This window comes from Cetorhinus maximus, chromosome 18 (assembly GCF_964194155.1).
Source record: "Cetorhinus maximus chromosome 18, sCetMax3.hap1.1, whole genome shotgun sequence".
In the NCBI taxonomy this organism is placed as follows: domain Eukaryota; kingdom Metazoa; phylum Chordata; class Chondrichthyes; order Lamniformes; family Cetorhinidae; genus Cetorhinus; species Cetorhinus maximus.
This window is the reverse complement of record NC_135896.1, coordinates 42,016,284-42,039,757: the sequence shown is the minus strand read 5'-3', so window position 1 is coordinate 42,039,757 and position 23,474 is coordinate 42,016,284. Positions and strand designations below refer to the sequence as shown.

Sequence of the window (23,474 nt, the reverse complement as noted above, 5' to 3'; positions counted from 1 at the left end):
TGTTTGTTTGGATTTCTTCTTTAAATGTTAACGGTCCCTGACCGGATCGTAACAGGCACTCTCACATTGAAAAGGGACATATCACACACATACCTGAAACTGTGTTAGAGAGTTTTTGCCAACTCAGTTTTTTCATCCGCAATGTTGGTTGTGGGATACTGGTCTTGTCAGAAGTTGTAGGAAGGGATCCAGATAGTGCAGGGGGAGGAGCAGGTGGAGGAGGTAGAAATAGTGGTGCAGGGGGAGGAGCAGGTGGAGGAGGAGGTGGTACAAATAGGGTGGTGGTAGAGTAAATACACTCCAGACTTTCTTCAGTTGAAGACTTAGGTTCAATACAATCATGGTTTTCAGGTTTACTAACAATCAATTCGTCCTTCACTGTGTCATCATTTGTTTTCAGTTTAACTGATAAGAGCCTTTTCATGATTGTATCAGCATCACTTTCTGGACCTGTGCAAAGAAAGGCATTGGATGTATTAATAGTTCAACGTGTTTTAAAATCATAAAACTACTTGGAATTGTAAACACAGGAAGAAATAAGTTTTCAACCTAAATTTCATACATCCAACTAATTTAAGGTAGTAACTGATATAATTGTTAAAGCTTACATTGAATTTCAACATGTAATAATAAACTAGTAAAATTGAACAAGTGCAGAGCATTCTGATTTTTTCTAGAAGACCATAAGCAATTATTTACATTCAACTATATATAGAAACTACCTTTTAATTGTAGTTATTTTATCAAATAATCTTTCCTTACTGTCGTCAATGATTAGGATGGCTCGATTCACCAAGATTTCTAGGACTTCCCAGAGCAGGGCACTGTTAGATGGTTCCAGTTGCAGAAGCCCCTGGAGAATTGACAGCAGCTGAGCAGAGGCTGGTGAGGTGCTCACCTAGAATTGAAAGCAAGGTGAAAATGCCTTTACTGGGTGTAAATGTAAATAAAGCTCTGAGGAAACATAAAGAGTGCAAAAGGAGCATTTTCCTTTTCAGATCAAATTATTTTTCACCCTTTTTATTTGTTTAAACTTTCCACCCATGATGCTATTTACTCATCCACAAAGCAGCAACCAATTTAGGAAAGGAGAGCTGCTTGATGAAGGAAGAGGTTTCTAAGGCAGTATACAAAGCAAATTTGGAGCAATTAAAAGCTGCTGCAAAGATACAGTTTATCGTGTGGGCAAGAGCGGTGCTAAAGAGATAAATACATGGGTTGAATGCGTTATGTTCCAGGTATGCAATTACACAAAAATAATCTTAAATTATTTCCCATTTGCTAAAATATGTCATAAACCACAATCATGATCAAAATAGTCACTCTACATTAATGTCAGTAATTGATCTCTAAGAAACAAATGGGACAATCTGAGAAAAATGCTACACTGCAGTAGGGGTTCATATGCATGAAAGTTAATAAAGTTGGTGGTGTGCTGGACAGGCAGAAAGCCTTATATACCAGCACCTGACCCTTCCAACTTTCAATTATTGCCTATTAAAACCTCCAAGGTACTTGAACGCATTGTTCGCAGCTAGCTCTGAGCTGAGCACTTCCACAATTTTGTGTTTTAAGTGCTTCCAAGGTCACAACTACACATGTCCACTCAGCAGTGTTACTTTTCAGTGCCAGAGAGGTTGTTTGGCAGTGATCAACACTTACCACATTTTTAAAAGGGTTTTGATCTGAAATGGACAATAATAACTTTCTGTTGTGAGCTTAGTTCATATTGAATGTGCAAATGATATCAAATTTATGCCATCCAGTGCATTTCAATAGTGAGGCAAACAGCGACATATCATTTCTGAAAAAGTAATGGAGGATTAACACATCTTAAATAGCAGCTTTTGGATAATCTTACTGAATGGCAGAGCAGACTCAAGGAGCTGAATGGCCTATTCCTGGTCCTAATTCGTATGTTTGTATGTTCATATTTCTGTGTTTAACTGGGCATTGGCCCTAGTTTGAAGTTGCTGATGCATTTGTGCATAAATAACAGCACGCGTCATTAGCCTCACTGTTATTTTGACAGCAAATGATAGTACGTGATAATTTAAGAACTAGCACATTTAGCTGTAATTATAATATCAAGAACAGATGATGACCCTGTTTACATGTCTATAATTACATTTAATGTACAGTTTCTGGTGCAATATAACAGATTATGGTCTTACTTTATTAAATAATGCTGCAAAAACCTCTTTATGGCAATTCATATCATAAATGTTTGTTAGCTCTTCATCATCTTCTGCCTTGGCTTCCTCAAATTTTGAACACTGAATCAATAGATCTGCATCATCCTTTTCCCTGAAAATAAACTAGCTTAAATTATAAAGGCAAAATACTGCGGATGCTGGAAATCCGAAATGAAAACAAAAAATGCTGGAAAAACTCAGCAGGTCTGACAGCATCTATGGAGAGAGAGGTAGAGATAACATTTCGAGTCCATATGACTCTTCTTCAGATCTAAAGGGAGGCGGAGATGTGGTGAAATAGATACTGAGTAAGGGGGGGTAGAACAGGCGAAGGTGGATAGAAGGCCAGCGGTAGGTGGCAAACACTAGGAGGGAGATGGAAAGCAATGAAGGTGAACAGGGCAAAAGAGATAAGTGGAAATCCTGTCGGAGAGAAAAGCAGTACTTCTTCAGGGTGAGCTTTTCAACATTTTCCAGCCTGTGAATCTCAAGGTACAATTTATACACAAGTGCAAAACTTTTATTTCTGGCCTGATGCTTGCAGTGAATGTTGTACATGGGGCTCATATACTGGTTAAAGAAATACACTAAATTGAATTGTGTAAGCAGAGACTTTTAATGTTATAGGAATAGTCCTTACTTCAGAAATGGCAGCACATCCAGCAAGTGAAGGCCTACAAAAGAAAGGAATAATTCTTGTAAAATGATTCGAAACACAATCAGAACTCATTTGCATCTTTTGTGCTCAAGAACCAATTTAGTTGGCCAATTACTGTTTTTCAATGTCTTCGTATGATATCTGCACAAAACAACATATTTTTTAGATTTGGGATATTCCAGTGGTGATTTTTTTGAGTTTGTGCTGCAGAAAGGATAGGCGGAATTTTGTGACAGCGGGATTTTACAGTCCTGTCGAAGTCAATGGAGTTTAGAGTGGCTCACCATATTTTACGGTCACTTCCCCAATGCAAAGTGGCTGTAAAATACCGGCCGATGCCTTGTTAATGTCCCATTTCCAACATTTTGATGTGCACTTCTCATCATTTTTTGACCATTCATTTTATTATTGGAGAATGCACACCAACTGCATAGATTTGTAGAAGTACCCTTTGGACAGAATTTTACACCTCGCGGGCGGGCGTGCACCCGACATGATCGGGTGTGAAATCGCACAAAGTGACGTCAGGCGAGCACCCTGATGTCATCCCACACGTGAGCAATCTTCAGGTTGGCGGGCGCGCGCGGGTGTTGGAACCATGCCCAATAAAAATTAAAAGGCCACTTAAGGGCATTAAAAAGCCAATTGATCCTGGTTTTAAGTTGCCCATGCAATTCCGTGCTCATCTCATGCGCAAAACGGGCAGGCGGGCAACTCACTTTCTGCAAAACCTCATCCAAGGGCGGGATAAAAAGGGTCAGCAGCATTGCCATTGTGAGTAGTGAGGAATTTAGGGGTAGAATTTTCCCCCCATCGGGGGCGGTTGTGCGGAGGCGGACATGGACAGGCGCGGCCCCGATTGGGTCCGTGTCGCCATTTTACGTGGGTGGGCCAATTAAGGCCCGCCCAGTGTGATGCGCGCCAGGGAGTGCTGTGCGCTCCTTGTGCGAGCCGGGGTGGGGGTTCCCTGAGTCGGGAGCGTAGTCTTTCGTGCATGCACACGAAAGAGTGCAGAAATCTCCCTGAGGCAGGGAGGTGTCTAAGGGAGATTAGTTTTAAGTTTAAACAGTGTAATGAAGTGTTGGAAAATTTTTTCTGACACGTCCCCTCATATGAAACTGTCACATGAGCTGAGACATGTGCATTAATTTTAATAAAAATTTTTCTGAAAGTTTTAAATCATTCATGAAACCTCATCCCGCCCGTGGATGAGGTTCCATGAAAAATGCGAAGGCTGCCTGGGCTTTTGGCCTGCCTGCCAACCTTAAGGTTGGACGGGGAGCTTTCTCAATAGGTTTAATTAGTTCATTAATGGCCTTAACAGGCCTTTGATGGTTTGACTGAAAATCTAAATGATGCGTGGTGACGTCGCATCGCCCCGCTTCATTTTACATCTCGGCGAGCGGGCCCCGCCCCCGCTCTACAAGCCGAAGATTTAGCCCAAGGAGATAGTTTGCTGCTGGTTGCTTATTTGAACTTGACAGCTTCACCTCTGTTCTGAGCTTCATTCTTAGCATTTCCAGGCTTCATTTCAGGACTCATTGGTGTCTCCAAGGCCCCCCAGAGAATTTTGACCCATGTTGCCCCTTCCAGGTATCAGCCTGCCTTCTGTAACCCTGGCAATGGGGTTTGTGGTCTCCGCTGGAGACACCTCCTGTGAGGAGGAAGAGAGGGACAGAAGGGAGAGGAGGCCACGTGTCTCAATGCAGCTTCCAGGGGAGTGACCTGTGGGAGGAGGGGCGTAGGCACAAGGGGCGCAGGGCCAGCAGGTAGTCCAAGGTAGAAGGGGCTGCAGAAGGTGCCACTATCCTGCCGCCAGGGTTTACAGGCAGCGATGCAGCTACCTCAACATACCTGAGGTGCAATGCCGAAGGAGGCTCCGCCGCTCCAGGGAGACAGTGACCTCCATTTGTCAGATGATTGGGCCTGAGATCAGTTCCAACTGTGTGGGTCGACACCCCATGCCAGTGGCTCTCAAGGTCACAGTGGCCCTCAACTTCTATGCCTCCGCCTCTTTCCAGGGGTCAGTGGGGGATCTTTGTGGAATGTCCCAATCAGCTGTCCACAGTTACGTCAAGCTGGTGACAGAAGCTCTGTTCAGATGGGTAATGACATTTATTTCTGTACGGACAAGGCCAGCCAGGCTGAGTGAGCCAGAGGTTTTGCAGCGATTGCTGGGTTCCCCCGCATCCAAGGCGCCGTTGACTGCACACATGTGGCCATCAAAGCGCCAGGGGGTCAGCCGGGTGCCTTCATCAACAGGAAGGGATTCCACTCGATGAATGTCCAGATAGTGTGAGACCACACGACGCAGATTCTGCAAGTCTGTGCTAGGTACCCTGGCAGCTTCCATGACGCTGATATCCTCAGACACTCCCAGGTGCTCCAGCTCGACGGGAAGGATGGCTGCAGTGTGACAAGGGCTATCCGTTGAAAAGGTGGCTTATAGCGCCTCTCTGCCACCCAAGAACGGAGGCGGAGCAGTGTTATAATAGGAGTCATGCCTCCACCAGGGCGGTGATAAACAGGACCATAAGTCTTTTGAAGATGCGCTTCCGATGCCTGGATCATTCAGGAGGAACACTACAATACCCCACAAAGCGGGTGCCACTGATAGTAGTTGCATGCTGCGCTCTCCACAATCTGGCACTGGCAAAGGGGGACCCACTTGGGAAGAGGATCTTGAGGCAGCTCCACAGGCCACAGAGGATGAATCCAGTAATGAGTTAGAAGAGGAGCATGATGAGGAGAACGCTGAGGATGTGGAGATAGACCTCTGTGTCCTTCAGGGAGGCAGGACACCAGGGAGGTCTTGATCCAACACTCCTTCAGCTAGGCTGGCAAAGATCTGTGTCCACCTCACGCCAGGGCTGCCGCATCCATCCGGATGTCTGAAATGACCCTTTCATTTGAACCCAAAGTCCACTCAGTGCCTGTGCAATAAAGTTTAGAGCCACTCACGTCCATCATTTGATACTGGTGTACCCTGCACCAAAAAAAGGTGAAGTGTACTCAGGCCATTACGACAAAAGCAAAATTTATATAATTTTCACCTAGGGTTCAGTGTAGTGTTGGACAGAGCTGTGTGTGGAAGCAAGCATGGAGACAGCTCCTAGCTTGGACCTTTACTGTACTTACGTTCCTAGTCGTTAAGAAATACCTATTGTTGAACTACCTAAGTTTATAAATACCTCAATAAGACCTATCAAACTACGCCCACTACGGTACAACTCTGCCAAGCAATGAAGAGCTGCCAGCCTCTGATTGGCAGGAGGCTCTTGGCAGGCGGGCTTCTGCCTCTGGGGTCCTTGATCCCGGTGAATGTCCACAGTTGCCCAGTTAAGTGCCTGAGTGGCAATTAATTTTGTGGGCCTTTCCAAAAGTAGGCAGCTCAGGGCTTTCACTGGCTCTCTAGCTGGCAAGCAAGTCTCCATTGCCTACATCAACTTCCACCCATTATATTCATTGTCTGAGCAGTTTTTTTTTGTATTGCATGAATGAATAAAGTAAGTTACCATAACAATCTGCATTTAATACAAATATTACTTTAAACTATGTAAACAGGTAAATTAAGACAAACAACACAATATCCAAAGAAAATATTACCAATGAATTCATTTCTGAGCCGTGCCCGTGTTTGCAAGTTTTCAGTTCCCAGAATAATAGCATTGATTACACTAAGTAATGTTACCAGATAAGGAACATTATCTGTTTGGAGTTCACGCATAATAACATTAAATCCATATTGATTCTTCTCCGCATTCTGTCAAAAAAAATTAACAATAATCTGTTTCTTTTATTTGTATATAATTAGGAATAAAATAGATTTATGATAATTTAAGCATAAGAATTCTAAATCTTGCATGTCCAATACTATCATCATCATCGCTATCTATAGGACGTGTGAAATGCAATACATGCTTTCTCATCTCTGAAATACTTTAGCATCGAAACTTATTAGTAGTGAAAGATAATTAATTTTGTAAGTTAACCAAGAATGTTGTGAAATATTTTTTGATTTTATACTAATTTATTGAGGGCTAAAACAGACATATTTCATCTGAGATTGTAATATTGGCATTACAGCTCCAGACCCTTAATTTACAATGCCTCTGTTGGCAGAGAACAAAGAAAGGGCATCAGACGGGGGGAAGAACGAATAGATGGAATTATAGGATGGGACCAAGGCAAAAGCCCGAAGAAGACTTTTTAAAGCAGGAAGTTGAAGTGGTTGAGTGAATTCTAGGGGAGAGGGCAGGGCAACTAAAATGGTGACCATGTGGGGAACAAGAAATAGGCTAGTATCAGAGAAGCAAAGTGTAAATTAAGGGACAAAAAGCTCAAGGAGATCACTGAGGTATTGTGCCTGTGGAGGCATTTGAAGTTGAAGATAAGGATCTTAAAATTGATACATGAGAGCACAGAGAGCAAGTGAAGGCTGGGAGGAACTGGGCAGATAGAACTGTGGGGCCTTGAGTGGGTAGGGATACAGACAGTAGCATTCTAAATGAAATGTAATTTATGATGGTTAGAGGCTGCCTCGAAGAGCATTAGAAAAGTCAACTCATACAGACTTAAAAACATGAATTAGAGGCTTGCACTTGTGAGGGAGAATTGGGGCAATGTTTCAAAGTTGAAAAAAGACAGTTTTGATGATGAACCTGATGCAGGGGAGCTCTCCCAATCAAACAATCTGCTATGGTTCTGAGCTAGCAGACTTAGTCCAAGATGGCATTTCGGGGGACTGATGCACTAAAGTGAAAGACATATGGCAGCTGAAGGAAACTAAAAAGAACGATTCAGAATGAAGGAATTTTAATTCATCCAAGAGCTTGTATTAGGCAATGGGAGAGCAAAACAAAAAGCTCAGAATTGAATGAGCTAAAACTGGGTGACATCAGCAAACATTTAAAAATTGGCCTCACTGTTTCTGAATGATCTTGGCAAGGGGCAGCATATAGATGATGAAGAGGGGAGGATGGAGTTCTGGGCTACATTTATGATCAAAAGAGGAGAGACCATTAAAATATGTATAATGCAAAAGCAAAATGTTATAGATGGAGGAAGTGATCAGAATTAAAGGGGATGCTGCTTAATGTAAAGACAAGTTCAATCAGGCAGAGAAGGGTGGTGGTGGATGGGGACTGGTTGAGCCTCCATTCAAGGAGGAATGGAGCGACCTACGGCCAACCTTGTAGGGTCTGGGGTGTAGAAAAATTGGATGTCCATGGTGAAAAGGAGATTGATAAGGCCAGGAAACTGTTAAAGTGGAAAGGGCATTGAAAAAGTTGCAGATGTGGGTGGGAAGAGACAAGGGGGGAAAGGTAGAATTGAGATAGCATGTAATGGGTTCTGTGGAGCTAGCACAGGCTAAAACGATGGGTCTAGGAGAGCAGTCACATTCGCGGATCTAAGGAAGGAGCTAGAAGCAGGTTGTGCGGGGTTGGGATGTGGGTCTATCAACTTGGTGGCCATAGAGGGAAGGTCTCCAGAGGAGATGAGGTCAGTGACAGTCTTGGAAACAATAGCTTGATGTATGGTGGTGGGATCATGGTCCAGGAGGAAGGAGGAGGCAGTATCAGAGGGTTGGCTTTCAGTATCCACAAAAAGATAGCAGTCAGTTTACTAAAGAACAACACACCACCCTTGTCATTGGATTTATTGACAATGTTAGAGTTGGGCCTGAGAGAATGGACCACTGCAAGTTCAGAGGGAGTTAGGTTACACTGAGTGAACAAAGTAGAAAAATTGGGACAATCAGTGCTACACCAGCAGTTCCCAATGGAAAGATCTAGGATGGTAAGAGGCCAGAGTTGGGGTCCAGACGGAACAAAAATTCTGAGGATGGGAGAAAGGATCCTCTGGACGGGGGCATACTCCTGGCTAAAGAAGTGGAGGTGTGGAGACAAAGACGTTTGAAGAAGAGCTCAGCACTGTGTCAAGCTCAAAATTCATTGAATAGGGATTCATTGGGATACTGATGAGGCCTTTGCACAGTACTAATAATGGAAATGTCAGGTTAAACCAAGTTTTCACATGGTGGGGAAACCTAGGGAGGCAGGAAAGTTTGGTTCCAGCAGAGTGACCATTGCACATGCAGTAGAACAGGAGCTAGAGCAACAAAATTAGAATGTATTTGAGATGATAAAAAAGGAAGTAAAATAAAGCTGTGGATGACAATAATTTACAATGATGGCAATTAAAAAATGTTAGAAAGTTCAAGAGAGCATGACAAAAATGGATCAGAGCCAAAAGGTTATCCAGCAAGCTGATTCTGAAAGTACTGCCCCAGCGCCTAAAAAGCTGCAGCTGATAAAAGGAACCAAGAAACCATTTTCTGTCAGGAACGGATTAGATGATAGCGATATTTCAGGCTGTGGTTATTTAGGTCACTCAGCAACCATATATTCAGATTCTATGTTGACTTTTTACAAGCTGAAATCTGCCAAAGGAGGACTCCGATTTCCTGGCACAGGGAAATTAAATGATCTAAAATGTACTTCTGTTTGCAAGATCAAAGGACTAAAAAATTAAAGAGCTTTCAATCTGACAGACTAATGAAGCTGCTAACTGTAATGGTCCACCTAATGTGGCAGAAAGCTTGATCTAATTTGTAGAGGTATTAATCACAATTATTAATATTAATCTGTCAATAAGCAAGACAACAGGCCCTGATTGAAGGGAACTTCCAGGTGGGATTTTCTGTTGATCTGCTTTGATTAAGTATCGATTTTAGGCAGCATATGCTCCAAGCAGCCGATTTGCTTAATGAGTATTTCCTGGTTCTCATCAAAATACATTGGAATTGATGTCTTGCATAATGGTGACAATTATTTAGCAGAACACTGTCATAATTTATATTTCCTGTGATACTATCCCGTTGCAAATGGCAATCAGTGGCAAGAATATTAAACTGTGGTGGAAAGAAATGTTCAGTATTAGTCATAACTTCTGATAAACCAGGTACTGAAATTGTAACTCTGCTCTACATGTGCCTCATTTCTTGATTGCTTTATTATACAAGCACTGTGGTAGTCTTTCTGCCATCTGTAACATATTTATTTGCGAAAAACACATTTTACAAGCAGTTTGTATTTTTAAATCTGTGCTAGAAAGAAGTGTTAAATCTCTTAACTGAGAGTATTTGAATTTTGCATCAGTCTAGATTTTCTGCTATTTGTGTGGCTTCCTGAATGTCCAGTGACAGACTTTAGACAAACTTAAACAAGTATGGATATGACAATTTCTGTCTTCAGGCACACCTGCCCCACTACCAGAGAAGTGACAGCACCTCAGTAATGGACAGCGCAAGGAACAACAGACAATTTTTGTTTTCCTAAATTATTAGCTTCACCAGATAGGGATGTAGGACTGATATATCTCTGTGGCATTTAGGGTTAAAAATGTAACATATCTGGATATGCCTCACTTTTAAAAATAAATATAGTCCATGGGCAGAATTTTATGTCTGTCGGGCAGGCCGGTTGGGAGTGGGCGTGGGTGGGGGCCTGCCCAGCGTGATTCGCGCCTCCCGAGGACAGTGGGAGGGGGTGGGCGGCGGGGGGACTGAAATGACTGCTGGGTCCAATGGCGACCGGGTGGCTTGTTTAAAGGCTGTGCAGGCAGCCTTCCAAAGGCTGGCAACAATGGCAACCAGAAGGGCTCCCGAGAGCGCTGCTGGTGAGCAGGATAGACAGGGGGGCACGTCGGTGGGGCATTGTGCCCCTCGATTCTCAGACGAGTGCCTTGCTACCCTTCTCGAGGAGATGGCAGCACAGCGTGAAATCCTCATGCCGAGGGATGGGAGGAGGAACCTCTCCCACATGACAAAACGTGCCTGGGAGGAGGTGGCAGAAAGGGTCAGCGCGCATGATGTGGTGAGACGCACCTGGGTTCAGTGCTGCAAGCGCTTCAACAAGCTGTTGCGATTGGGAGGGGTGAGTACCGTGTTGGCATGGGTCAATTAACACAGCAGTTAGGTTTGCCCCCTGTCACCTCCCCCTCACCTCCCCCCCGACCACAACTCTGAACGTAGTTACTGCATTGAATTATTCATGGCATGTGGCATTTATTGCCCATGCCTAATTCACCCTGAGAGGGTAGTGCTGAGCTGGGTTCTGTACCCGCTGCACGTGGTAGACTTACACCGTACTGTTTTTGGGGGTGACATCAAGGATCTGTACCTAGGCGCAGTGCTGGAACTTCTAAACACGTCAAAGTCAGGTTGCTGACTGACTGGGAGGGGAACTTCCAGGCGGCAGGGCACCCATCCATCTTCTACCCCTGGCGTTCTACGTGGTTGTGCTTCCTTGCTTTGGAAGGTCATACAGTGTGGGTGGCAAATGTGATGGAGGCAGCATCTGGGCAAGAGGGTCAGTCCTGGCTGCTTGGAGTGAGTATATGGCTGCTCCAGGGTCACGATTCACATGAGCCCTGCAATGTTTCACTCAGCTGGGGGTGGCAGGGATGTGATGGCAATCCAGGTATGGAGTGGACTAATCAATGCTCCTCTCTCCTTTTCAGGAGAGAACTGCACACAATAACGCAGAGCGGATACAGACTGGCAGAGGCCAGGCACAGTTGGCGATTCTCACCAGATACAAGCAGGATGCTCGGAAGCTGGAGAGGCACCATGCGCCCAGGTCAACCGGTAACAGTGAGGCTGGGGTGCCAGGGGGAGGTAAGAGTGCCATGCACTGATGTCACAATGTCTGTCCTTGCAACAGTTCCACTGTTGACTGTTTAGTGATTTAAGCTTCCAATATTGGTTTCCCATTGATTATGGAAGGAGGAGTGCGTACTGATCCCGGGACCAGGCATGCACATTGACAGTGTCTCAACTTCAACTAATCAAATGTCCTTGTTCTTCCTTTCAGCCTCACCGGAGCAGGGCCAGGACGAGGAGGCAGAGGGACCGCCACTAACATCTGAGGGCCCTGACGAATTACAAGCACCAGTGTCACACCATCTCAGCCAGGCAGGCACCAGCGCAGATACTAGCACCTCGGTGGGGATTAGGTCATCAGCTAGTGTCCTGGGGCACAGCGGTGAGGGTACTTCACACTTGCTTGAGGTGCAGGCGGAGGCAGAGAGTGCCCATGGCGCTGGCACTCGGACAATTGCTGGGGAGCAGGAACATGCTCAGTCGGTGGCTGACAATGGGCCTCTGGAGTCGTCCCTGAGGCAGCAGATACTGGAAGTCCAGCAGGGTCTGCAGGAGGATCTGATGGAGATACATGAGGGAATGCGTGGCATGATGGAGGAGTCCATGAGGAGCATCAGCAATGCAATGACCCTCATGGCCGAGCGCCATGCTTCCTTCATGGAGAGAGTGGCGACTCTCATGGAGAGGCTCCTCCAGGAGAACAATCAGGGCTTCCTGGGGATGTGGTCAGGCCAGCAAGCCCTCACAGCGGCAATGACTTCAGCTAGTCAGTGTCAGTGTGGGAGATGGATTGGGCATACAGTATCCTAGTTGGTGCCCATCTATCAATGGTGAGCTGGGAGTTCCGAAGCAACTTCACGTTGGCACACGATCTGCCTGTCATCTCTTCGGGCTCCTCTCAGGGCGCTCTGGATCAGGGCGGAGCTCCTCCGCCCCTCTGCCAGTGACCGTCGGATCCAATGAGGCTGCGGCGACTGGGGAGATGCCAGCCGTGCCACTGGCCGCTCCCTCCCAGGTGGGGCCAGCACATGCTCCATGGGCCAGAGGACGCCCGCCGAGGTCATCAAGGCCAACAGGACAGCAGAGTGAGCAGGCTGTCTCCAATGCCGGTGCCAGCGAGGCGGGGGAGCACCTAGATGGAGCACCTGAAAAAGTAAGTGTAAGGCACCTTAGGCACACCACGGGTTCTCACTGGTGGTTTTCTGGTATTAGTTGATTATAATTTGGTGTGCAGCTCAACACCTTTGAATGAAGTTTCTCTTCTGTTTTGTTTTGTGAATTCATTAAATGCTTTATTTGTGAACAAGGCTCAGGGTGTTTCCTTACTTCTGCAGGTGTACGGGAACTCATGATGTTATGAGTGACTTGCTTGTCATTGAGCTTTATTGACAAGGCACGTAGTTAATGTTCCTAGCCAGGCAGATGTTGCTCTCAGGTATCGAGTATGGAACCTGCAGCCCTGGCATGTGTTGGAAGTCCATCTGTGGTAGGCTAGCTAAAGGTTCATTGGATTAAAGCCTCCCAGGTGCCCCTGCCTCCCTGGAGGTCGCCCGGGTCAGCGTCTATCCCCTCATCATTCTCCTGTGCAGGATCTTCCTCGGACTCACTACTAGACTCATCTGGACGTGCAGCCAGAGCATCTGTGTCTACATCTTCTTCCTCCACTGTGTCCCCCCTTTCCAGCACCAGATTGTGGAGAGCGCAGCATGCAACCACCATCAGTGATACACAATCTGGGGACACATGATCTGGGGGGTACTGGATTGCGCCCCCTGAACGGTCTAGGCATCGGAAGTGCATCTTGAGAAGACCGATGGTTCTCTCCACCACAGCCCTTGTGGAGGCATGGCTCCTATTGTACCGCTGCTCAGCCTCTGTTCTTGGATGGCGGAGAGACGTCATGAGCCACCTTCTGAGGGGATAGCAGCACCCAGCAGCCAACCATCCAGCCGGGCTGGAGCACTGAAGAGCCACGCACCTGGGAGTGTCTAAGGATGTAAGTGTCATGGGAGCTGCCTGGGTACCTTGTACAGACTTGTAGAATCTGCATCCTGTGGTCACACACTATCTGCACATTCATGGAGTGGAAGCCCTTCCTGTTGACGAAGGCACTGGGCTCACCTGCTGGCGCCTTGATGGCCACATGTGTGCAGTCATTTGGATGCCAGGGAAGCCAGCAATCACTGCAAAGCCTCTGGCTCGCTATGTCTGACTGGCATCGTCCCAGCGGTAGTGAATGAAAGTCAATGCACGTCTGAACAGAGTGTTTGTCATCTGCTTGACACAACTGTGGACAGCTGACTGGGAGACTCCGCAAAGATAATCCACCAACCCCTGAAAAGAGCCAGAGGCATAGAAGCTGAGGGCAGCCGTGACCTTCAATGCCACTGGCATGGGGTGTCCACCCACACAGTTGGCAATGATCTCAGGACCTATCATCTGACAGATGGAGGTCACTGTTTCCCTTGAGAGATGAAGCCTCCTTCGGCACTGCACGTCAGACATATTGAGGTAGCTGCATCGCCGCCTGTAAACCCTGGCAGCAGGATAGTGGCGTCTTCTGTAGCCCCTTCCGCCTTGGACTTCCTGTTGGCCCTGCGCCCCTTGTGCCTGCGCCTGTCCTCCCAAAGATGGCTCCTCTGGAGGCTGAATATGGACTCCTGGTCTCCCCCACTTCTGGCCCTCCCTTCCTCCTCAGAAGAAGTGCCTTCAGTGAAGAGCACAACTCCCATTCCCAGGGTAAGGGAAGGCTTCCTGAAACCAGCAAGGTCCCAAGAATGATGTTTACTCCAGAGTCCTGACCTGAAGCCTGTTATTCCTGTACAAGCAGCTGTGAAGAGATTTGAAGTTCTCCTGTTCACACAGGCAAGTAGCAGTAAGTTTAAACATTAAATGTCTACCAAATATCACTCATGAGCCCACTCACCCTTCTTATCCTGCCTGTGGATGAGGTTTTTAAAAATGTGGCCTACCAGCCCGCCTGCTTGGCCTGTACGATGCTCTGAAGATCGCACGGGTGCCGAAAAATCGCCGTCTTTTAATGCCTCAAGGGCCTTAAATGGCCTGTTAGTTAATGGCGGGCGTGCATTTGAGCTCATAGCGCGCCTGCCCACCAAAATATCGCAATGGGGCGCGGTGACGTTGGGACGCACGCCTGATGTCACTGCACATCATTTTACCCGTCGGTGTGTCAGGCCCGCCCCCGCACACCGACGTCAAAATTCTGGCCTATGTATTTGCCATCCACAATAAAAACAGAAAATCCTGGAAAAACTCAGCAGGACTATTTACCATCCATATTCTGTCTCTCTCTTTTTGATGTGAGATAGGTCAAATGTTTTACTGATGTTGACAACCCTGTAGTCACAAGGGCTGAATTCCTTTGGCCATTTAACCAGACTCCCATTCAGAGAGTGGAAGCCCATCCTGTTGCGAAAGTTGAAAGCTTTTATTGTAGGAACTCAAGAAACAATCCATTGTATCCCAGACCTTGTGAAAGTCAGTAAATCCACAAAGTTGGATAGCACGTGTCTTTCTGTGATGCCAAGTTGTGATGAATTCCCCAGCTCTCTTGTAAACCACATCAGTCAGTTGACAAATTGCATGGATCCTCAATGACTGTATGAAATAACCACAAAATTGAGTGTGGTTATCACCTTCATAACTATACAGAGGACAGTGCAGATACATGGCTGTGACTGTAGTACCTCTTACGGTTGGTGGTCGGACTCCCCTATTGCCTCTTTGATGATGTGCTTATGCACATCTCTTAGCTAAGGTCCTCATGCGACTGGCACTACCTACTATAGGAAATATTTGGTAGGGTTCATCCTCCTTAAATGTTGTCTAACTTTCCTTTGCTTCACCCTACGCTGTCCCTCCATGATGATGGAAAGGCATTTGCCCATAGGGAATATCACATGTGATCCTTAGAGGCCATCATTGTGGGTGGGGGTTGGGGAGGCTGAAAAGCTTCCAGCGATCTCATACACTCAGGGTCGAGTCTGTGTTTGGAGAATGGCAAAAAAGTGCTACAAAAATTGGTATCCAGCTGCAGAAATTGCTGTTGAAACTCTGTACACTTTTCATAGAATCAGTGAATTGTAGAATGGTTATGGCACACAGAGAGGCCATTCAGCCTCTGTCTGTGCCAGCTGTCAGCATGAACAATTTCTAGTGTCACTTCCCCACCTTCTTCCTGTGCTCCTGAAAAATTTTGCTGTTCAGATAATTATCCAATTCCCTTATGAAAGCCAGGATTCCATCTGCCTCCAACACATTCAAGGGCAGCATATTACAGACTCTAACCACTCACTGTGTGAAAAAGTTTTCTTTATGTCGTCATTGCTTCTTTTGCCAAGCAACTTAAATAGGTGTCCTCTGCTTCTCAATCTTTCCACCAATTGGAACAATTTCTTCCTATCTACTTTGCCCAGACTCCTCCTAATTTTCAATACCTCTATCAAATCTCCTCTCAGTCTGCTACTCTCCAAGGAGAACAGCCTCAGCTTCTCCAATTTATCCTCGTAACTAAAATCTCTTATCCCTAGAACCATTCTCGGGAATCTTTTCTGCACCCTTGCTAATGCTTTCACATCCTTCTTAAAGTGTGATGCCCAGAACTGGACACCATACTCCAGTTGATGTGGGACCAATGTTTTATACAGGTTTATCAAAACTTCCTTGCTTTTTGGACTCTATACCCCTATTTATAAAGTTCAGGTTCCCACATGCTTTATTAACCAGGCTCACTTCCTCCTGCCTCAACTGCGTCTGGCAAAAATTACATTTTATAATTCTCATTCTAACTTTCCCCAAATGCCAGTGTAAAAGCAGGAAACTCAGAGCTGCAGTACATTGACCCTCTTGATAGTAAGTATAAATGAGCTAACTTGGCACTTAACCGCCATATTGTGAGATCAACTTAAAAAAGAGAAGTAATCTGGTTTATTAGGTGGCAATCCATCATGAATGGCTTCTGTCCAATTTTGCTGCCCAACAAGTTACTTGCTCTGATTATACACTGGAATTATGTTGAAAACAGTTTGAAATCTCGAACCCCATGTTAAACTCGACTGGTTCTTTTTATCATCAAGAAGTCAGAGGTTGCCCTTTGAGAAAAAAATAACTTTGGCTGGGATTTTGCGTGCCCGCTGGCTTTGGGAATGTTTTGGGGTGTGAGCGGACAATATGGCGAGAAGGCCAAAAATTGGTTTCACGACGTTGTGAAACCAGTTTGCGATCGTCCGCTCAGCCCGTCATTGGCGGACTGCTTCCCAGCCATTGGGTATCATGAACCACTTTGTAATGCATCAGCATATCATTATAAGGCCAGTCCGCCAGACTCAGTCCCTCTGTTGCATTGTCCGCCCATTTTGGCGGGAAAACACGCTGACATGTTTCACAACAGCATATATAAGGTGTACACCTGGCGGGCTGCACTTTGCTTGGGACTTCAAGGTTTGTTTGCCTACCTTGCTTCGGTCAGCACTCGCAGTCATCAGCACCAGGCTTCTCAGACAGCGCCACATTACTTTTAGGGGGACTTGCGGCAGGTTTCTACCTGCCAGATCAGCCATATTGGGTGGCTTTTCAATGGCTGCAGGGCTAGGACTTGCTTGGTGAAGTGGGAGAAGTGGCCTCAGGCAAGGGAAGAGGCTGCAGGATGAGGACTGTACTGGGGAAGGGGGTAACCGAGGGTGTATGTGGGGGCACATGTTGGGGCTGAGGAGGCAGTCTTCAGAGGAGATGAGGCCAAATGGACATGTGAGGGTGTGTGTGTGACAATGGGTGATGATGTTCCTTGAGCTGGCAATGAGTGAGATGCCACTGAATGTGTGATGGGCTTGAGTGTGTGAGTTTAAAGTGATGAGATCGTTGCCATAATTTGATCACCACTGCCTACCAAGCTGGAGTGGTAATGTAGCTGCCCCTCTTGCAGCCAGAGCGGGGGTAGAGGACATCACAGCGGGTCTCCAGGGCTCCAAAAGGCGCTCAAGGGCTGCAGTTTTCTTGCCTTTTGGGGCCATGTCTTCTTTGCTGCAGTCCTGGGCTGGAAGCACTGAGCACGGCTGTACTTTAAATTTGGTGCCTGGCATGTTGAAGCGGCGAGGTGATGGTGTGGCAGGCGAATCAGAGCCCACCCACCATCTAAATGGCGTGTATCCCAGTGATGCATAATTAATGCGGCGGGTTTGGGATGATACAGAGCGAAAAGTCGCCATTGCGGCAGGCAGGTAAAGCATCGTTTTTCCCGCCCGCTACCACACTTAGTGCTAATCTGGGATGATTCTGCCCTTTATTTTACAATGCATTTGCCATTCCAAGTACCCCACAATAGCCAATACCACTAAAAAAACTGATACAGGTATTTGCACAGGCAAACACTGGATATTTTAGGAATCTATACCTAATCTAGGAATCTACATCGATATAGCAATTTACCTTACTGGATTTGGTGTCACAAGGTTGTTTCTCAAACATCCTGGCACAATGTGCTGAATAGTAAGTGCAGCTGGCAGCTTTCTACATGTAAGGGTAATATTTGCTTGATTGTTTGGCACAGCAGATATTAGAAAACCTCATGCGTCAGAGTCTAATTTTCCTTTCATTTATTTTACTGACCTCTGAAAATCTCCTCTGTTCTTTGAATGAACAGCCGATGTTATGTTTCCTGTGGTAATTTCAAAACAAACATACTTGCCTTGAAGTGTCGCAGTGCATGTAAAACCTGATTACACCCTTCTGTTGAGTACATGCAAAGTGCTGCCAGCAAGTCAAACACTAGTTTCTTCACCAAGGTCACAGATGAGTTCAGAGCTGTAAGTAAGCAGAATTTGTTGAATGGTAAGTGTCAGAATTTCTACTTATTGCACTTATTTGAAAAGATTGAAATATCAGATAAATAATACTGCAGTTTTACCAGAAATCAATATGTTATATTCTTCTGTTTAAAAAACATTGTCAAGTAAATTCTGCACATGGCACATTATGAGTTTAAGCTTGTGTTGTTAACCTCTATGCATGCATGCCAAACACAATACTGTATTTGAACTTTTTTTTAAATGAATTTCTGTACAGGTAAGTGTCTTCAAATCATAATCAGGGACATGAGAAAGTATGGATTACAAAAAGGCCACTTGTCCTATCAAAACCACTACACAGGCAATCCTGGATTTTTCAGTCAATGGTGATTGAATAGCACTTGCACATGTCCACAGACTTCCAGTGGGCTTTTGAACAGAAACTTAGGATGGAAGTTCGCAACTTAGTCCCTGACCAAACAGTGGGGTCATTTGCAGGTCAGGAACCTTTAGGCAGCTGGATTAGGTTTTATGGCGCCTCTTTAACCAATGCCTCTTTAGCTAATTCTAATGCCATGGCATTAGCATCCCACCTCCAGATTCCCAGGCTAAACAGGGAGTGTGGTTGGGATGTGGGCAGAATTTGCCAGCCCCGTTGGCATCAGGCGTCATGGCGAGTGGGGGGTACAATATGGCGAGAAGGCCAAAAATCGGTTTCATGCCGTTGTGAAGCCAGTTTGTGATCATGTGCTCCATCCGTTAATGGCGGACTGCATTTCCCACTGCCGCATGTCAGGAACCTAATTTCAATACTTTAGCAACTCATTATAAGCCCTGCTTGCTGGAATCATCCCCCCACCCGATGTGCACCCGATGAGCTGCACTTCACATGGGACTTTGAGGTTTGTTTGCCTACCTTGCTTTGGGCATCACTTGTAGTCATCAGCGCCAGGTTTCACAGGCAGCAAAACATCACCTTTAGAGGGGCTCATGGGTAGGTCTCTACCTACCAAATCAGCCATATTGGGTGGCTTTTCAATGGCTGCAGGGCAAGGTCTTGCTTGGGGAAGGGGAGAAGTGGCATCAGACAAGGGAAGAGCCTACAGGGTGAGGGCTGTACTGGGGACCGTGGTGTATCCCAGGGTGTGTGTAGGGGCACATGTTGATCTGTGCAAGTGGCCTCAAGATGGTGAGGGCTGAGGAGGCAGTCTCCAGAGGAGATGAGACCTGATGGACATATGAGGGTGTGTGTGAGTGAGTGAGTGGTGATGTCCCTTGAGCTGGCAGTGAGTGAGATGCCAGGGGATATGTGATGGTCTTGTGAGTGTGTGAGTTTAGAGTGATGAGATGGTTGCCTTACCCTGGCGGCACAGATGAGATCGTTCATCTGTTTTCTGCACTGGATGACCGACCTCTTGTGTGCAGTGCTGGCACTGACCACCTCTGCTACCAACTCCCAAGCCGGAGTGGTGAGACTGATGGGCCTCCTACGGTCAGAACAGGGGTAGGGGACATCACGGCGGGTCTCCATGGTGTCCAGAAGGCATCCCAGGGATGCATCACTGAATCGGGGAGCTGCATCCTTCTTGGCTTTTGGGGCCATGTCTTCACTAGAGCAGTCCTAGGCTGCAAACATTGAGAAGTGTGCGCGCGGCTGCAGTTTAAATATGGCGCCCTGCGTGAGGAAGCGGCGAGGTAAAGGCGTGGCAGGCAAATTGGAGGCCGCCCACCAGCGAGACGGCGTGTTTCCTGTGGCTGCATAGTTAAAGAGGCGGGACTGGGATGATATAGCAAAAACCCACCACTGCGGCCGGCGGGTAAAACAACTTTTTTCCTGCCAGCCACTGCACTTTGTGCAAATCTGGGAGGATTCTGCCCGTCCATTCTGTCGAAGGAAGCATCTCTAAAGAAAGGGACCAGAATATGGGTTAAAATGGCTCACCAGCCCTTGGATTTTTGAGGCTGCAATAACCAGAGAAATGAAGAGGAAACCTGGGAAGGCTGCTCCCTGGGTCTCTAATTCTTACCTGGAGATTCTGCTGTGGGATCTGAGGGGCTGCAGTGGGGTGAGTTCTTCCAAGGATCGGAGGAAAAGAATCTCTCAAACCAAATAGGTGTGGATGGACGTGACCAAGATCACTTCTTCGGATCCGAAAAAGAGTCATTCAACTCAAAACACTAACCCTGTTTCTCTCTCTTTAGTTGTTCCAAGACCTGCTGAGGTTTTCCAGCACTTCTTGTTTTTATCCATCCTTAAAAATTCATTTGTGTTTGAATTCATTTACAGTCTTAACTTGTTCTGGCTTGTTTAGTAGGTATCTAGTGGGTAATACCATAGCTTTACGCACTTCATGTTATTTGAGTGCTGATTTTATCAGCGAGATACTGGTGTAATGGCACTTGTGGAGGAGCGGGGCGAATTGGACAGCAGTATCCTGATTTCTGTTTAACAGCACATGTGATGGAAGTTGCTGTGATCTATTCTTTCATAGTGGTGTGTGCTGTTCACTTCACCATTATTCCTACTGCAAAATCTGGTCCATTGTGCATAATCCACCCCAACTGAGGGAAAATTGTGCAACCAGCCCCTGATCCCTACAGGTAATCTAGCAAATTCCAGAATATTTATACATTTCTACACATCCATGGAGGATGCCTTGTGGGTGTGGTGGGTAGCATCCCTGCCTCTGAGCCAGAAGCTCTGGGTTCAAGTCCCACCCCAGGACTTCATGGCTAAGGAAGGTGCATGCAAAATGCAGCCAAACAGGTTGAGTATTAGCCTGCAAATCCTCCAACACACACAAATGATAGGTGGTAAGGGTGGGACAGAGTCCTGGTCAGTCATATAATGGAAAGAATGTTTGAGCCTCTACCATCGCTATCCATAGCTCCAGGCTGCAATATGCATGCTGCCACACAACTCAGACTCCCTGAGTGACCTGTAACACATCAGCACCACACCTCCATGATTTAATAGTGGCTGAATGCATTCAATCTAAAAATTGGCAGCGCTGTAATTGGACAGCCTGAACTTTGCATTTGATTCTCCAATCTGCATTTCTGTTGAGAAAGGCACCACACTGGGATTGCAGTATAATGAAACGTATCCTAAATTGAATGCACTATCCGTACCTTGTAGGAGTTTTCTAATCTGGTTTTCATCATTCACTATATGCTCAATTCCATTTTGGGAATTCATCACAGCTCTTACACAGTTAACACAAGTGAGTTGTAGAAGGGCATCATAAATCTTAGGCACCCCTCTGCTTGATAAGCTCTCTAAGGCTTCCAGCATCAGGTTGAGGCCACTGAGCTCCAGAAACGTTACCATCCACATGTTACTACTACTTATCAGGTACTTTTTTAGGTCATAGTAGTTTCGAAGAGTAGGGTCCTGCAGCAAGAGGATGCAGATTTTAGGATCGCCATATTCTATGTCATCTCCTGGATTATTTATAATTGCTTTTCTCTTCCCTTTAAGATGTGCTTCCTTCAGCAAAATCCATCTCTGCTGTGCATCTTTTTTACTGGCCATAGTTTTCTGTGAAAACAAATAAAACCTATAATTATTAATGTATTGCAATATAACAATACATTACATTTATGTGACTCGTGATTGGATATTATGCTGGATGAGGAACTGGCTGTGATCTCGTAGGTAGAGGGTGTTACCAATGAATCTGTATGTGGCCAGGACAAGAGGACTGCAAATTGGGAAAATTACTGTTTACCATCTTCATTAAGGCTTTGATTGAAGGCTTTAGTGGAACTATTCATAGGTTTAGAATGAAAAAAAAATGTACAAAAATGTTGGAATTTACACCAAGTCAATTGGTTGAGTCCAATTGGCAAGGTTAGGTGCTGGATGTGTGTGTGGCTGATTCCCTCCCCATCAATGTGGATAAAAGCAGTGTTATATATTTAAGTTTGGGAAACTCAATATATACGAATGCTGGACTTTACAAGATGGTTATGTTTTAAAACCTCTCCTTAAACATAAGGTAAAATTGACAACTCTGAAAGCATCCCATGCCTGTGTAATCTGATTGCCATGGCGGAGAAACTCAAACAAAAATGCATTGAAATATCAAGTGACAATTTTCACAACTTCACACAGTAACTCTCAGAAAAGGGACAGATGCTGTTTGAGACACAGAGAGAGAGGAAGACAAAGTAGCTACTGCTGTGAAGACGTAGAATGTGTTTTGTGTTAACAACCTGCTTCTGCGAGTTTGTTTACTGTTTGAAAGAAAGGGAACAGAACAGGTGGGACTTTTGAAAATTTAAGAAAAAAGGGGCAGAATTTTCTGCCTGTCGGGCGGGCGTGCCTGACCCAATCTCTGGCGGGTGGGGAGCTGATCCCTGGTGGAGAAGTGGGCCCCGCCGCCATTTTATGTGGGCGGGCCAATTATGCACTTCCTGTGCGGGCGGAGGGGGATTCTCCAAAAGCGAGAGTGCGCTCTTTCACGCATGTGCACGAAAGAGCGCACATCTCCCTGAGGCTAAGTCCTGCCTCAGGGAGATCACTTACACTTTGAAAAATAGAAAAAAAAAAATTCCCTAACATGTCCCCCTCATGTGACAATGTCACATGAGGTGGGACATTTTCATAATTTACATAATAACTTTATTAAACTTTTTAAAGCCCTACATGAAATCTCATCCAGCGGTGGATGAGGTTTCATGTTTTCTCTATTTGCCGCCGGGGCTCCTGGCCTGCCCACCAACCTTAAGTTTGGACGGGCAGGTCCTTTAAATGTTGGCCATTGACAGATCGGTGGGCACGCAGCTGATTTTGCTGCGCCCCCACCTTCCTGAAAATTTAAATGGGGCGTGGTGACGTCGGGGGTTCCGCCCGACATCATCCTGCATCATTTTACGTGTCGGCAAGCGGGCCCCGCCCCCTGCTCACCGACAGCAAAATTCAGCCCTGGAAGTTTCAACTTAGCATGGCAGAGGGAAGAGGGGGTATTTGCAAATAGAGTTTTAGATTGTGTTGCTAGAAAACTTGATAAAATAAGAGCATTATATTTCAGCTATATATGACTTTGGGGTACAGTTACATTTGGGTATACGGTTTAGCTGTGATTCTCGGGTATGGTGAAGAATTTTGAGGTCCAGTAGAAGGAAAAGGATGGCCAAGCACACGCACT

General features: G+C 46.0%; 2 protein-coding genes across 2 annotated transcripts in view; both read right to left on the bottom strand.

Annotated features, from left to right (window-relative positions):
* LOC144693568 (inverted formin-2-like) overlaps positions 1 to 2,753 on the bottom strand; it is a 35,601-nt gene extending 32,848 nt beyond the window's left edge. The window contains exons 1-4 of the mRNA XM_078563410.1: positions 2,641 to 2,753; positions 2,175 to 2,307; positions 763 to 898; positions 94 to 450 (exon numbers count right to left, since the gene is read on the bottom strand). Of these exons, the coding sequence (XP_078419536.1) occupies positions 94 to 450; positions 763 to 898; positions 2,175 to 2,307; positions 2,641 to 2,753 (739 nt within the window). The remainder of the gene's footprint in view (positions 1 to 93; positions 451 to 762; positions 899 to 2,174; positions 2,308 to 2,640) is intronic.
* Positions 2,754 to 2,831: 78 nt separating this feature from the next.
* On the bottom strand, positions 2,832 to 21,856 carry inf2 (inverted formin 2). The gene is made up of 4 exons (XM_078563338.1): positions 21,454 to 21,856; positions 18,210 to 18,337; positions 6,460 to 6,604; positions 2,832 to 2,869 (listed from the first exon to the last, which is right to left on the bottom strand). Exons 1-4 carry the CDS (start codon positions 21,854 to 21,856, stop codon positions 2,832 to 2,834), a joined length of 714 nt encoding a protein of 237 aa, XP_078419464.1.
* Between the last annotated feature and the right edge of the window lie 1,618 nt (positions 21,857 to 23,474).